The sequence below is a fragment of the Theropithecus gelada genome, chromosome 9 (assembly GCF_003255815.1).
Source record: "Theropithecus gelada isolate Dixy chromosome 9, Tgel_1.0, whole genome shotgun sequence".
Lineage (NCBI taxonomy): Eukaryota > Metazoa > Chordata > Mammalia > Primates > Cercopithecidae > Theropithecus > Theropithecus gelada.
This window is the reverse complement of record NC_037677.1, coordinates 65,269,812-65,285,268: the sequence shown is the minus strand read 5'-3', so window position 1 is coordinate 65,285,268 and position 15,457 is coordinate 65,269,812. Positions and strand designations below refer to the sequence as shown.

General features: G+C 49.7%; 1 protein-coding gene across 4 annotated transcripts in view; it reads left to right on the top strand.

Annotated features, from left to right (window-relative positions):
* Positions 1–1,145: 1,145 nt before the first annotated feature.
* Positions 1,146–15,457, top strand: part of STOX1 (storkhead box 1) — a 69,490-nt gene continuing 55,178 nt past the window's right edge. For 3 of the 4 annotated variants that reach the window (XM_025395923.1, XM_025395924.1, XM_025395921.1), the window contains exon 1: positions 1,146–1,536. In XM_025395923.1, coding sequence (XP_025251708.1) covers positions 1,227–1,536 — 310 coding nt within the window. In that variant the 5' untranslated portion in view covers positions 1,146–1,226. The remainder of the gene's footprint in view (positions 1,537–15,457) is intronic. The other variant, XM_025395925.1, reaches the window with a different exon arrangement.

Here is a 15,457-nt window from a genome sequence, read left to right as displayed (position 1 = left end):
AATTGGCCCTCACTGCTTTGAGGCACCGGTCACATTCTGCCGCCACACGTCACAAGCTCTCCCTTTGAACGTCAGAACTGAAGTTCTCCTTAGAACTTCGGAAAGTCACGGATGAGGCCGGGCGTAGTGGCTCACGCCTGTAATCCCAGCACTTTGGGAGGCCGAGGTGGGCGGATCACGAGGTCAGGAGATCGAGACCATCTTGGCTAACACGGTGAAACCCCATCTCTACTAACAATACAAAAAATTAGCCGGGCGTGGTGGCAGGCTCCTGTAGTCCCAGCTACTCAGGAGGCTGAGGAGGGAGAATGGTGTAAACCCGGGAGGCAGAGCTTGCAGTGAGCCGAGGTCGCGCCACTGCACTCCAGTCTGGGCGTCAGAGTGAGACTCCGCCTCAAAAAAAAAAAAAAAAAAAAAAAGTCATGGATGAAAGGGTCCTCAGTTTATTATCCTGTGAAATAGTAGCTGGGACATTTCTGAGGCCCAGAGAAGGGAAATAACTTGAATGAACAGGTTAGGAGCAGGCCAGGCGCTGTGGCGAGTGCCTGTAGTCCCAACTCGGGAAGCTGAGGCAAGAGGATCGCTTGAGCCCAGAACTCAGTGAATAGCCACTGCACTCCAGCCTGGGCAACACAGCGAGACCCGCCTCAAAAAACAAAAATAGAAACAAACAACTAGCTTAGGCGCAGAACTGAGACTCAAACCTAGGTTTCCTGCTCACCCCCCACACCTCCCAGGGCCCCGCTGATTCCTCGTGGCCGCTAACTTGGAACCGCCCCAAAGCCAGGTCGAAGGCGAGTCTAGCGGCCCTGGGGACTCCTGGCCCTGCAGTTCGCATAGAGGATGGACGCAGTCAGGCTCTCCGGGAGCTGCGGGAAGCCCCAGGACTTGGAAAAGCCTCAGAGCGCGCCCCTAGGGGAAGGGGAGCTCGGGACCTCGAGGCGGCTGGAAGTCGAGGGCGTCGCCAGGGGTCCGTTTTGCGCTCGGGTGTGGAGAACGAAGCCGAACGCTGGGCTCTGGAATCCCCTCCAGAGCTCTGGGCCGGCCAAAGCGCGGCCGCCCCACCCCCGGCCCGCCAGGCGCAGTCGGCCCCGCCCCCTGGAGCTCCGTTCCCCCGGCAGCCAGCACCGCGCGCAGTCGGCCGATCCTCCCACCAAGGGAGCTGCGTCCCAGCCGCCGCGCTCCCCGAGGCCCTGGGTCGTGGGCTCCCGGCCGTCCGCGAAAGCATGGCCCGGCCCGTGCAGCTGGCGCCGGGCTCGCTGGCGCTGGTGCTGTGCCGGCTGGAGGCGCAGAAGGCCGCGGGGGCTGCGGAGGAGCCCGGCGGGCGCGCGGTGTTCCGCGCCTTCCGTCGCGCCAACGCGCGCTGCTTCTGGAACGCGCGGCTGGTGCGCGCCGCCTCGCGGCTGGCTTTCCAGGGCTGGCTGCGGCGCGGGGTGCTGCTGGTGCGCGCGCCCCCCGCCTGCCTGCAGGTGCTGCGCGATGCCTGGCGGCACCGGGCGCTACGGCCGCCGCGCGGCTTCCGCATCAGGGCGGTGGGTGAGTGCGGGACCCGGAGGGGAGGGGCGTCCCGCGCCAGCTGTGGGCTCCGAGCTCCGCTCTACAGGGGCGAGCGCGGCCCGGTCTTCTACCACAGAGGCTAGGCGCCGCTCTGAGAGCCCCGGGGCTGCGGTTGGGCGGCTGGTCGGGGGGCCAAAACGCCCCGGAGACGTTCCCTCCCGCTTGGACACTGCAGCTATAGTCCCCAAGGTGTGCCTGGCCGCTGCTAGGACTGGCTCCGGGCTGCGTCCGTTCCTCGACTCTTAAAGCCCGTGGAGTGCACAGAAGGAACTTTCTGCTTAGAAAAGTGATGCTCTGGATAGAGAGGCTTTGGGCTAGCGGCCACTGTCTAGGCTCCACCGGGGCGGTTAGGAAGGGTACCCCAGGGGAATGGCCAGAGTTTACCAAATCTGGCTGCTTTATTATTAATTTAACTACAGATCGGCAGCGGACGGCATTCTGCTTTTCACGTCCTGCGGTGTGGTGGTCTTGGGTCGGGACCTAGCAGCTTTGGGGTCGTTAACTTCTTGGGGAAAACAAATAAGTAGCGTCTCGTCCCTTTAGCTGAATAGACAGGATTCCACCTTCACAGTCTTTTCACACTTAGCTGTTTGTTAGACAACAGCAGCTTTTTGCCTTTATAAAATAGCTTCTCATTCGAGAAACTAAACCACTGCACCCGTGAGCGGTCTCTGACTCTGGGCATTAAACCCAGGCAGGTGTGTCAGTTCCCTGTAACAGCCTGGTTCTTGTCTGCATTTATGTGAGGCTGCAAAGGCCATTTGATGGTGTGTTGACAAGTCACCAGTTGTTCAGCGCTTAATTTTCATTCTTACCAAGGAACCACTCTGTGTTAGTCCATAAATCATCCTCTTCCATCCGAGGAGAAGGAGCCGCAAATAAAAAACATTTGTTTGGCCAGGCGCGGTGGCACTGTGTAATCCCAGCACTTTGAGAGGCCGAGGCGAGTGGATCACCTGCGTTCAGGAGTTAGAGACCAGCCTGGCTAACATTCTGAAACCCCTCAGGAGTTCAAGACCAGTCTGGCTAACATGATGAAACCCCGCTTCTACTAAAAATACAAAAATTAGCCGGGGCGTGGTGGTGGGCGCCTGTAATCCCAGCTACTTGGGAGGCTGAGGCAGGAGAATCGCTTGAATCCGGGAGGTGGAGGTTGCAGCGAGCCGAGATAGTGCCATTGCACTCCAGCCTGGGTGACAAGAGTGAAACCCCATCTCAAAAAGAAAAAAGAAGAAGAGGAAGAGGAAGAAGAGGAAGAGGAGGAAGAGGAAGAAGAGGAAGAGGAGGAAGAGGAAGAAGGAGGAGGAGGAAGAAAGAAGAAAGAAGAAACATGGCAGTAAGAAGCAAGCACCTGACTGACCTATAACTGTGTATCATCCATTCAGAGATGGTATTACCACATCCCAGCAGCCAGTGCTTTAAACCTTCACTTCTCACTCCATGCTGTCTGTTCCCTCTCCTCCCCACTCCCGTTTTTCTTAAGAGCTCACTGCAAAACCACATATACACATTTCTTCTCCTTTTACTTGCAGGAGTGGAGTGAAGAAAATAGGTTTCTGGCTCTGAGAACAGTGAACCAAGTAGCCAAGCCAAAATACGAGCGAAGAGGTCTTTCAGACAGGCTCGATGAAAAACTCTTTTCAGTTCTGCATCCTCAGTTTTTCTAGTTTGAATTAGTGGTTACATTCTCAGGTCCCCGTTTTCAAAGGGTGAGCATAGAGCATATTGCAGAGAGGGAGTGGGATGCAGGGCGGGGGGTCTAGACCTGGGGGTGAAATAAGAGAGGGTTTGTGCTAAGTCACGGGCCGCTGCTAATGCCCCAGTGAGCAGTGTTAAATGCTGGTGTCTATGTTGGTACTGTTTACTGCCATCTGAAATATGCAGCACACGTCACCTATTGCTCCCATTCTCTTCTGCCCAGTAGGTAATGCTGCCTCGTAGCACAACTTAGGATGCACGTGGACACTGTATTCTATGGGGTGTGCAACACAGTGGACTTCCCCTGGGTCATCACCCTTGACTTGGGTCTCCTGGCAGGAATGATTTTGAGGTTTTTAAATTTAATTTTAATTTTTTTTTTTTTTTTTTTGACAGAGTCTCTCTGTTGCTGAGACTGGAGTGCAGTGGTACAATCTTGGCTCACTGCAACCTCCACCTCCTGGGTTCAAGTGCTTCTCCTGCCTCGGCCTCTGGGGTAGCTGGGACTTTAGGTGCCTGCCACCATACCTGGCTAATTTTTGTATTTTTAGTAGAGATGGGATTTCACCATGTTGGCCAGGCTGGTCTCAAACTGCTGACCTCAAGTGATCTGCCCACCTCAGCCTCCCAAAGTGCTGGGATTACAGACGTGAGCCACCGTGTCTGGCGATTTTTGTTCTTTATAATATTTTTATTTCTTTGTTTAAGCCCTAACCATGGCAAGGACAGATTTTGAAGTTGTTAACAAGTCCTGATAAAAATTTGAATATTTAGCTGGGATTTGGACAAAGCCACCCATTAGGACATTTTGAGGAGCAAAACGGAGAAAGATCTTATTTGATGCTGAGTGATGGGTACACCTGGGGGACAAAGGGGATGCTTTTGCTTTGAATAGTGTTGCTAATTGCCAATTTCTGGTCTAACTTGGGGTCCCTAGGTGCGTATCTAGGGAGGAGAAGGGGCAGCTCTTGGGCTACCTTAGAGTCCTGGAGGGTGGCGAAGGAAGGAGAAGCTGCTTTCCCCAAAAGGAAATGAAAGTTTGGGTCGGCTTGCTCTCTTGCTCTTGCAGCGCTGGCTTCCAGGAGGGTGGAGAAAGAGCTACTGTGGACTATTGCAGGTTGTTGCTCCATTCTCACTGTTATTTTGTGGGAAAGAGCAAAATGCTAGAAAAGGACACAAAGAGTCAATCTGATCTCTTTGCTATAGATTGTTTGTTTGTTTGTTTATTTTTGAGACGGTGTTTCACCCTTGTTGCCCCGGCTGGAGTGCAATGGCGCGATCTTGGCTCACCGCAACCTTCACCTCCTGGGTTCATGCGATTCGCCTGCCTCAGCATCCCGGTAGCTGGGATTACAGGTGCCCGCCACCATGCCCGGCTAATTTTTGTATTTTTAGTAGAGATGGGGTTTCACCATGTTGGCCATGCTGGTCTTGAACTCCTGACTCAGGTGATCCGCCCACAGCGGCCTCCCAAAGTGCTGAGATTAGAGGCATGAGCCACTGTGCCTGGTTAGATGTTTTTTTAAAGGCTAGTTTACTGCTGCGTAAAAGCATTAGGGTATAGGACATATTACTGGCTAGCTCAGGCAGAAAATGCAGGGAGAGAGGGATGGCGTTCAGCTTTATAAGTCCAGCTGTACTGCCTTGGGTCCTTCTGAACTTATGGACCTGGGACCTATAAGGTACAAGGAGGGAGCACCCTAGCCAAGCACACTGGAGTGACTGGAGCCCCAGGTGCAGACCTGAACTTAAGTCATGCAGAGGTTTATGTTTTCTCCAGGTTTTGTGCCTTTTCTCTCCATCTTCATTCTCTCTGCCTTACCTTTCCTCTGGTAAGAAAAATAGTTTCCAGACAGAGATTATTTCTATAAAAAGAGAGACATTGGATCTTTAGCTTGATTAATAAGGGGCTAACTCTGCTTTTGTACTCCAGTCCTCAAATGTTGTATTTTTCTTTTTTTTTCTTTTTTTTTTTAAGTGGAGACGAGGCCTTGCTCTGATTCCCAGGCTGGTCTCTAACTGCTGGGTCCGAGGGATCCTCCCCCATCGGCCTTCCTTTCAAAGTGCTGGGATTACCAGTGTGAGCCACCTGTTTTGTTTTCTGTTTTTCATTAGCCAGGGGCATTAACAAATGAAAGAGTGAGTTCTGGAAGCTGGAGGGAGACTGCTGCCTAACCAGCTGAGCCACTGGGGAAGGAGGTACTACAGGGAGGTGGGACACCTGTATTTGTTTGGAAGAATCTGTTGCTACTCTGAGAATGCACCTAGTGGGACAGGAAAGATTAACGGTTGGTGGCCACTTGGCCAAACAAGTTTGTTCCCTTCTCCTGAAATTTATAGCTGGGGTGTCTCCACCCTGTCACCCCCCAGCAGGGCCTTTCATCTTTTCTCACTGAATAAAAATGCCCCAGGCCATGCCTGGTGGCTCTTGCCTGTAATCCCAGCACTTTAGGTGGCTGAGGCAGGGGGATCACTTGAGGTCAGGAGTTTGAGACCAGCCTGGCCAACGTGGTGAAACCCCGTCTCTATTAAAAATAGAAAAATTAGCCCGGCATGGTGGCACGTGCCTGTAATCCCAGCTACTTGGGAGGCTAAGGCAGGAGAACGCGGGAGGCAGAGGTTGCAGTGAGTGGAGATTGTGCCACTGCATTCCAGCCTGGGCAACAGAATGAGACTGTCTTTTAAAAAAAAAAAAAAGCACCAAGTGCTGGTGGCTCTTTTTAAATACTTGCTTCATGAATTCATTCATGAGCCAGGTACTGTTCTAGGTGTTTCTGTGTGTTTTGTTTTGTTTTGAGACAGTCTTGCTCTCTGACTCAGGCTGGAGTGTAGTGGTACAATCATGGGTCACTGCAGCTTCAACCTCCTGGGTGCAAATGATTGTCCTACCTCAGCCTCTTATGTGGCTGGGAACACATATGCGCGCCACCATGCCTAGCTAATTAAAAAAAATTTTTTTTTCAGTAGAGGCAGGTCTTGCTCACTATGTTGTCCAGGTTAGTCTCAGACTCCTGGCCTCAAGCAATCCTCCTGCCTCTGCCTCTCAAAGTGCTGGGATTACAGGCATGAGCCACCTCGCCCAAATGAATCACCATTCAAGAACTCACAATAAATAATAACTTTATTATCCCCGCCATCATAATCGCCATAACCCCTGCTTCTGTGTTTTTTGTTTTTGTTTTTGTTTTTTGAGATGGAGTCTTAGTCTGTCGCCCAGGCTGGAGTGCAGTGGTGCGATCTCAGCTCACTGCAACCTCCGCCTCCGAATCCTGAATTCAAGGGATTCTCCTGTATCAGCCTCCTGAGTAGCCGGGACTACAGGCGCGTGTCACCATGCCCAGCTAAGTTTTTTTGTAATTTTAGTAGAGATGGGGTTTCTCCATGTTGGTCAGGCTGGTCTGGAACTCCTGACCTCAGGTGATTCATCCGCCTTGGCCTCCCAAAGTGCTGGGATGACCGGCCCACTTCTGTGTTTTAATGCATCTTTCATTCAGACTTGCCTCTGCTAGAGGGAAATAGAGTCAGGCTCTTTTTCCACATCCAGTTCAAGAGGGGATAGCTGAGTGGGAGGATAGCTGAGTGGGAGGCCATGTGGGAACCAAGCTGGTTCACACAATCTTCTCTATCCCACAGTGACTCCTCTGGGTACTACAGGTTCTGCCTTTAGTTAGGCAGGAGTTCTTTGTTCTTTGGGAGGTGCTGAAGATCAGGCACGTTGGGTTGGCCGAAGGGAAGTGATGGGAGGATCTTCCACCTCTCCTCATGCTCCTCCTACCTGATCCCCCAAACCCCTCTGAGCATGGCCTTCCAATCACAGAGAGATATTGAGGCAAAATTGCAAGTACTCTAGGAGTGTAGAGTGTAGTATCTGCACTAATGCTAGATGTTGACTGGTTTCAGAATCTGTCCTGGGATCTGGTTTGGGAGAGGAAGAACAGTGCTAGGGTACTCAGTGCCTGATGCTGCAAGAATTGGGCAAGTCTCTGGACCACTGTTCTTATTTGTTCTGTGACTTAGGGAATGGTGTGGGGAAGTGTATTATAAATGGTGAGGCAAGGGAGTGGTCTGATTCCTATTCTGTCTTATTTTTGAAGTCCTACCTTGAATGACAGTAGGGCATCTTGTAGCACTTCATACCTAATGGAATTTTGTAGGTGAAGTTTATATTTAGGGAAATGCACACATCTTAAGTTTACTATTTGATAAAAATTTCAAATGCATACGTGTGTGTAACCCACATTCCTAGCAGGATTAGAACATTATCATTACCCCAGAAAGTTCCTTTCCCGGTCAGCTGTGCCTCAATCCTCAGAAATAACCACTATTCTGAATTTTTTTTTCCTTTTTTTCTTTTTTTTTTTTTGAGACAGAGTCTCGCACTGTCACCCAGGCTGGAGTGCAGTGGTGCACTCTCAGCTCACTACAACCTCTGCCTCCAGGGTTCTGGTGATTCTCATGCCTTAGCCTCCCAAGTAGCTGTGATTACAGGTGTCTGCCACTACACCCGGCTAATTTTGTATTTTTAGTAGAGATGGGGTTTCTCCATGTTGGCCAGGCTGGTCTCAAATTCACAACCTCAAGTGATCCATCTGCCTTGGCCTCCCAAAGTGCTGGGCTTGTAGGCATGAGCCACCATACCCGGCCAAGCTTTATTATTTATTTATTTATTTATTTATTTATTTATTTAGAGACGGAGTCTTGCTCTGTTGTTCAGGCTGGAGTGCAGTGGCACGATCTCAGCTCACTGTAGCCTCCACCTCCTGGGTTTAAGCAATTCTCCTGCCTCAGCCTCCTGAGTAGCTGGGATTACAGGCACCCGCTGCCATGCCTGGGTAATTTTTGTATTTTTAGTAGAGACAGGGTTTCACCATGTTGGCCAGGCTGGTCTCGAACTCCTGACCTCAAGTGATCTGCCCGCCTCGGCCTCCCAAAGTGCTGTGATTACAGGCATGAGCCACCACGCCCGGCTGGCTTTATTATTATTTTTTAGATACAGGGTTTCATTCTGTCATGCAGGCTAGAGTGCAGTGGTGCAATCATAGCTCACTGCAGCCTTGAACTCCTGGGCTAAAGTGATCCTCCTGTGTCAGTCTCCTGAGCAGCTGGGACTACAGGCACCCACCACCACATTTGGCTAATTTATTTTTATTTTTTGTAGAGATGGAGTATCCCTGTGTTGCCCAGGCTGGTCTTGAACTCTTGGGCTCTCACTTCTCTGGGCCTCTAGTTCTCTAGGTGTGAACAGTCCTGCCTTTGCTTCCTAAAGTGCTGGGATTACAGGCATGAGTCACCGTGCCTGGCCTGTTTTTTAACACATAAGTCACCTACCTTCTCATTCTATCATGCATTGGGCCTTTTTAATATCCTTCCCCTTACACGCATTCCTTTTTTTTTTTTTTTTTTTTGAGACGGAGTCTCGCTGTGTCGCCCAGGCTGGAGTGCAGTGGCCGGATCTCAGCTCATTGCAAGCTCCGCCTCCCGGGTTTTTACGCCATTCTCTTGCCTCAGCCTCCCAAGTAGCTGGGACTACAGGCGCCCACCACCTCGCCCGGCTAGTTTTTTGTATTTTTTAGTAGAGACGGGGTTTCACCGTGTTAGCCAGGATGGTCTCGAACTCCTGACCTCGTGATCCGCCCGTCTCGGCCTCCCAAAGTGCTGGGATTACAGGCTTGAGCCACTGCGCCCGGCCCTTACACGCATTCCTACTGAAAAGTACCAGTGCAAAATTATTTTCAGTTACAGGCAGCAAAACTGAGACTTGAGGAGTCACTGAAAACTGTAGCTTAAAGTTTCCAGATGACCCAGAACCACTGTGGTTAGTGAAGAAAATTTGAGTTCAATTTTTTTTTTCTTTGCATGGAGTCTTGCTCGTCGCCCAGGCTAGGGTGCAGTGGTGCGATCTTGGCTCACTGAAACCTCCACCTCCTGGGTTCAAGCGATTCTCCTGCCTCAGCCTCCTGAGTAACTGGGATTACAGGCGCATGCCACCACGCCAGGCTAATTTTTTGTATTTTTAGTAGAGACGGGGTTTCACTGCATTAGCCAGGATGGTCTCAATCTCTTGACCTTGTGATCCGCCCACCTCAGCCTCCCAAAGTGCTGGGATTACAGGCATGAGCCACCGTGCCCCACCCTTGAGTTCAATTTTTTGCACTACCATTTATGAGCTGTATGTCCTTGAGCTAGTTACTTAACCCCTCTCAGCTCCATTGTCTACATGGGTACAAATGAGGACACAATAGGCCCTTTGCAGGTTGTTTTGAAGATAAGTACCTGAGAGCCTTCAGCCTGTGCCTGGTTCAGAGTCAGCATCAGGAAAACAACAAACACAAGGCAGTTTCCAGCATGGAGGGAGAAGAGAATGGGTCTCTGGATTCTTGTTCACTAGACAAACCTGTCTCTGTTAAGGCCTGTGCTAATAATTGCTTGCCTGGCATATACTTATGTTCAAGACCTCTGTCTGTCCTTCTGTCCTACCCTTCTGTCCTGTCCTGCCTGCTTAGTGCTGGTCACGTCCACAGCCGTGTGTTGTCCTGTGCCTCAGCCAGGTCCCAAGGGGTGCCTGGTGCTGGAGAAGGAGCCTGTACTGGGATTCTGATGCCTGAGTTTGCAACCAACCCTGCTGCTAAGTTGCTGGGAGCCCCCCAGCCTATCCTCTCATGTCTCTGGGCCTCTAGTTCTTTAGATGTGAACGGCTTCCTGCTCACTTTGACTCTGTTGGCTGGCTAAGCCTTCCCACCTAGCTTGGCCCTGGCCTCACCTAGGTCAGCCTCCCAGTCATCTGTGTCAGGAGGCCCCAGGAAGAATAGACAGAAGCTCACACTGAAGGTGCTTAATTTATTTTCCACAAACGGGGAGATATACCTTCCTCTTAGTACTGCCCAGACATCTTGATTCTCTAATGCCATTCCCCCTTCACCAAGCATCTGAAGCTACACAGTTGTTGAAGCACTGCACCATGCTGGGCTTCCCTTGCGCTCGCAGTCATTTGTTAGGTATGCATTGAGTATTTACCCGGTGCCCAGCCTGACCAGTTGGTCCATACAGAGGGGCAAAAGGCTCATGCCCTGACCTCAAGGAGCTCATAGTCTAGTGACCAGATGGATGAATAAGTGATACACAGTTATAGGGAGCAATAAAAGGATAGCTGATCAAGAATCCCATGCATATGTGTTTGTGTATCCAAGGAAGACTTCCTGGAGGAAGTGATGCCTAAACTAAGATACGCAGAATAAGTAGATGTTAGCGTAGTGAGAAGCACATTTTAAGTTGAGAGTGGGGGGCATGTGTCCCAGTTGTATAACCCACATGGGGAACCACAAGCTTCTGGGTGCAGCTGGAGCATGGAATGGGAGGTGGGCGTTGGCACAAAGGGCCTGCAGAGGGGCTGACGTGGAATGGGCCCTGAGTACTCTACTCATGCGTCTGAGCCTGAGGCCACTGAAGAGTATTATGTAATAAAGTGCATGTATGTGATTATATTTATAATCCTGTTTACATGATATATATGGTAGATACTTCCCAGCCTGAAGTATGCATTATCTTTCATCAATGGTTGTCTGGAATGGTGGCGCCTTGGAAGGGTGGTGTATACCCCCATGGGCCTACCAGAGTGCCAATGGTGCTTGTTCAGTGGCAGATCTGACATCTGAGAAAGACCTCAAGAGCCATGCAGGACACCTAGGATCTAACCCCTAGATCCTATGAGAAGCAGCTAAGTGACCAGCTTCTCATCCAATCCTCTTGAGGCCTTGGTTGCCTCATGTATTGGCAAGTATTCTGCGTGCCCTTTTTACTGCACAGATTTGGCATCGGACTCCAATAAGATACCATCTATGCAAGCACTTTGAAAAGTGCACAGTACAAACACCAGCATGTCTTTACATCTATGTGTGCCTTCTTTAATTTCTTTCATTAGTGTTTATAGTTTTCAGTATGCCTGTCTTTCACCTCCTTAGTTAAGTTTATTCCTAAGTATTTTATTCCCTTTGGTGATGTTGTCAATGGGATTGTTTTCATTTTGTTTCTTTCTTTCTTTTTTTTTTTTTTCTTTTTTCCTTTTTTGAGATAGGGTCTGGCTCTGTTGCCCAGGCTGGAGTGCCGTGGTGTGATCATGGCTCCCTGCAGCCTCGACCTCCCAGGCTTAAGTGATCCTCCCATCTCAGCCTCTCCAGTAGCTGAGACTACAGGCAGGTGCTACCGCATCCGGCTAATTTTTGTATTTTTAGTAGAGATGGTGTTTCATCATGTTGCCTAGGCTAGTGTTGAACTCCTGGGCTCAAGCAATCCTCCCGCCTTGGCCTCCCAAAGTGATGCAGTTATAGGCGTGAGCTAGGACTGTTTTTGTAATTTCCTTTTTGGATAGTTTATTGTTAATGTATAGAAATGCAACTGATTTTATGTTCAGTGTGTGTTCTGTAACTTTACAGAACTGATTAGTTCTAAGAATTTTTGTGTGTGGCGTCTTTAGGGTTTCCTATGTAAGATCATGTCATCTGCAAACAGAGATGATTTTGCTTCTTTTCTGATCTGGATGTCCTTTATTTGTTTGTCTTGCCTAATTCCTCTGGGTAGGACTTCCAGTAATATGTTGAAAAGAAGTGGCAAGAGCCGGGTGCAGTGGCTCATGCCTGTAATCCCAGTACTTTGGGAGGCCAGGGCGGGAGGATCACGAGGTCAGGAGATTGAGACCATCCTGGCTAACACAGTGAAACCCCGTCTCTGCTAAAAATACAAAAAAGTAGCCAGGTGTGGTGGCGGGCATCGGTAGTCCCAGCTACTTGGGAGGCTGAGGCAGGAGAATGATGTGAACCTGGGAGGCGGAGGTTGCAGTGAGCCAAAATCGCGCCACTGCACTCCAGCCTGGGCAACAGAGCAAGACTCCATCTCAAAAAACAAACAAACAAAAAAGGTGGCAAGAGTGGGCATCTGTGTCTTCTTCCCAGTCTTAGAGGAAAAGCCTTCAGTTTTTCACTGTTGAGTATGATGTTAGCTGTGGGCTTTTCACATATGACCTTTATTGTGTTGAAGTAATTTGATCCCATATCCATGGATTGGGAGACTTAGTATTTTTTATTTTTTATTTATTTATTGTTTTTGAGACGGAGTCTGGCTCTGTCGCCCAGGCTGGAGTGCAGTGGCGCGATCTCGGCTCACTGCAAGCTCCGCCTCCCGGGTTCACGCCATTCTCCTGCCTCAGCCTCCCGAGTAGCTGGGACTACAGGTGCCCGCCACCTCGCCCGGCTATTTTTTCGTATTTTTTAGTAGAAACGGGGTTTCACCGTGTTAGCCAGGATGGTCTCGATCTCCTGACCTCGTGATCCGCCCGTCTCGGCCTCCCAAAGTGCTGGGGTTACAGGCTTGAGCCACCGCGCCCGGCCGAGACTTAGTATTTTTTACATGTTCATAATACCGAAAGTGAGCTACAGATTCAATGCAATCCCTATCAAAATCCCAACAGCTTTTTTACACAAATAGGAAAAACAATTCTAAAATTCATATGGACTCTCAAAGGATCCAAAATAGCCAGAACAATTACTATTATTTGAGACAGGGTCTTGTTCTGTCAGCTAGGCTGGAGTACAACAGTGCAGTGACAGCTCACTGCAGCCTTGATCTCCTGGGCTCAAGCGATCCTCCCACCTCAGCCTCACGAGTAGCTGGGACCAGAGGTATGTGCCACCACACCCGGCTCATTTTTAATTTTTTTGTAGAGACAGGGTCTTGCTTTTTTGCCAAAGCTGGTCTTGAACTCCTGGGCTCAAGCAATCCTCCCGCTTGGCCTCTGCCAGAAATGACTTTGAGAAAGAAAAACACAACTGGGAGTCTCTCTGGCTTGGGGGCTGCCTGAAAAAAGAACAACAAAAAATAAAGCCTGAAGCATCACACTTCCTGATTTCAAAATACATTACAGGCCGGGCGTGGTGGCTCATGCCTATAATCCTAGCACTTTGGGAGGCCAAGGCGGGTGGATTACCTGAGGTCAGGAGTTTGAGACCAGCCTGGCCAACATGGCAAAACCCCGTCTCTACTAAAAATACAAAAATTAGCCAGGCGTGGTAGTGGGAGCCTGTAATCCAGCTACTTTGGAGGCTGAGGCAGCAGACTCACTTGAACCCAGGAAGCAGAGGTTATAGTAAGCCGAGATTGGGCCACTACACAGAGTGAGATTCCATCTCAAAACAAAACAAAACAAAAAAACCGTACACACACAAACAAAACCAAAATGTATTACAAAGATAAAGTAATTAAAACATGTGGTACCAGCATAAACACAGATATATACAGCAATGGAACAGAATAGAGAGCCCAGAAATAAACCCACACATATATAGTCAACTGATCTTCCCTGAGGGTGCCGAGAACACACAATGGGGATAGAGGGTCTCTTCAACAAATGGTCCTGGGTAAACAATCTCCACATGCAAAAGAATGAAATTGTAAGGCCGGGCGCGGTGGCTCAAGCCTGTAATCCCAGCACTTTGGGAGGCCGAGATGGGCGGANCGGGTTTACGCCATTCTCCTGCCTCAGCCTCCCGAGTAGCTGGGACTACAGGCGCCCGCCACCTCGCCCGGCTAAGTTTTTGTATTTTTAGTAGAGACGGGGTTTCACTGTGTTAGCCAGGATGGTCTCGATCTCCTGACCTCGTGATCCGCCCGTCTCGGCCTCCCAAAGTGCTGGGATTACAGGCTTGAGCCACCGCGCCCGGCCTTCTTTTTTTTTTTTTTTTGAGAAAGTCTCGCTCTGTTGCCCAGGCTGGAGTGCAGTGGTGGGATCCTGGCTCACTGCAACCTCTGCCACCAGAGTTCAAGCGATTCTTCTGCCTCAGCCTCCTGAGTAGCTGGGACTACAGGTGCCTGCCACCAAGCCCAGCTCATTTTTGTATTTTTAGTAGAGACTCGGTTTCACCATGTTGGTCAGGCTGGTCTTGAACTCCTGACCTCATGATCTGCCTGCCTCGGTCTCCCAAAGTGCTGGGCTTACAGGCATGAGCCACTGCGTCTGACCTGTTTTTGATTTTTACATATGTATTACTTTTAGTACCTTTTATTTTAATTTGAGTTTCACTTGATGGGTTGCTTCTGTAACACATTCACATAGTATGAAAGGGTATACAGGAAAAAGTCTCTCGTTTCCCTATCCCAGCCACTGATTGCCTTTCTCTGGAAATGGCTGCAGTGACCAGTTTTCTAATCCTTCCATAGCTAGTTTATAAATCTACAAATAATATGGATGGACATATCTGCCTCCATTTTTACATAAATGTTAGCATACTACATGTATTTTTTTTTCTTGGAAACAAGTTTTCTTAAGTCATTAAAAAATCAACATATAAGTGCAAGGAAGTTAATAGCATTGTTCTAGGGTGCAGAAACACTAGTTCTGTAGGATGTAAGTAGGGATTACATGAAAGAGTTTCCTAGTTGAGTGTGTTTGGAAACCACATTTAAACAGGTTTCATGAGTGCAAAGGCTTTGGGTATGCTGATGGTCTCCATCCAAGAGGCAGGAGAATAATCTGAATGCTCCAGTCTCCTTCTACCAGCAAAGCCCATTTTTGCCTAGCTGCTTGTGGGTAGATGTTGGAGGCATTCTTGGGAAGCTCTGGGTCCCTTCAGAGTATCTTCCTGTGGAAGGAGCTGATCATCTTGTCCCATGAGCCCAGGGCCCACCTTGCAGAGAGCCATGTCTCAGAGCCCCGTTGTGGAGTGAACAGAGATCACAGTAAAAACTACCTACATCCTGGCTGGGCACGGTGGCTCAAGCCTGTAATCCCAGCACTTTGGGAGGCTGAGGTGAGCGGATCACAAGGTTAGGAGATTGAGACCATCCTGGCTAACACGGTGAAACCCCGTCTCTACTAAAAAATACAAAAAACGCCGGGCGCGGTGGCTCAAGCCTGTAATCCCAGCACTTTGGGAGGCCGAGACGGGCGGATCACGAGGTCAGGAGATCAAGACCATCCTGGCTAACACGGTGAAACCCCGTCTCTACTAAAAATACAAAAAACTAGCCGGGCGAGGTGGCGGGCGCTTGTAGTCCCAGCTACTCGGGAGGCTGAGGCAGGAGAATGGCGTAAACCCAGGAGGCGGAGCTTGCAGTGAGCTGAGATCTGGCCACTGCACTCCAGCCTGGGCGACAGAGCGAGACTCCGCCTCAAAAAAAAAAAAAAAAAAAAAAAAAAAAAAAAAAAAAAAAAAAA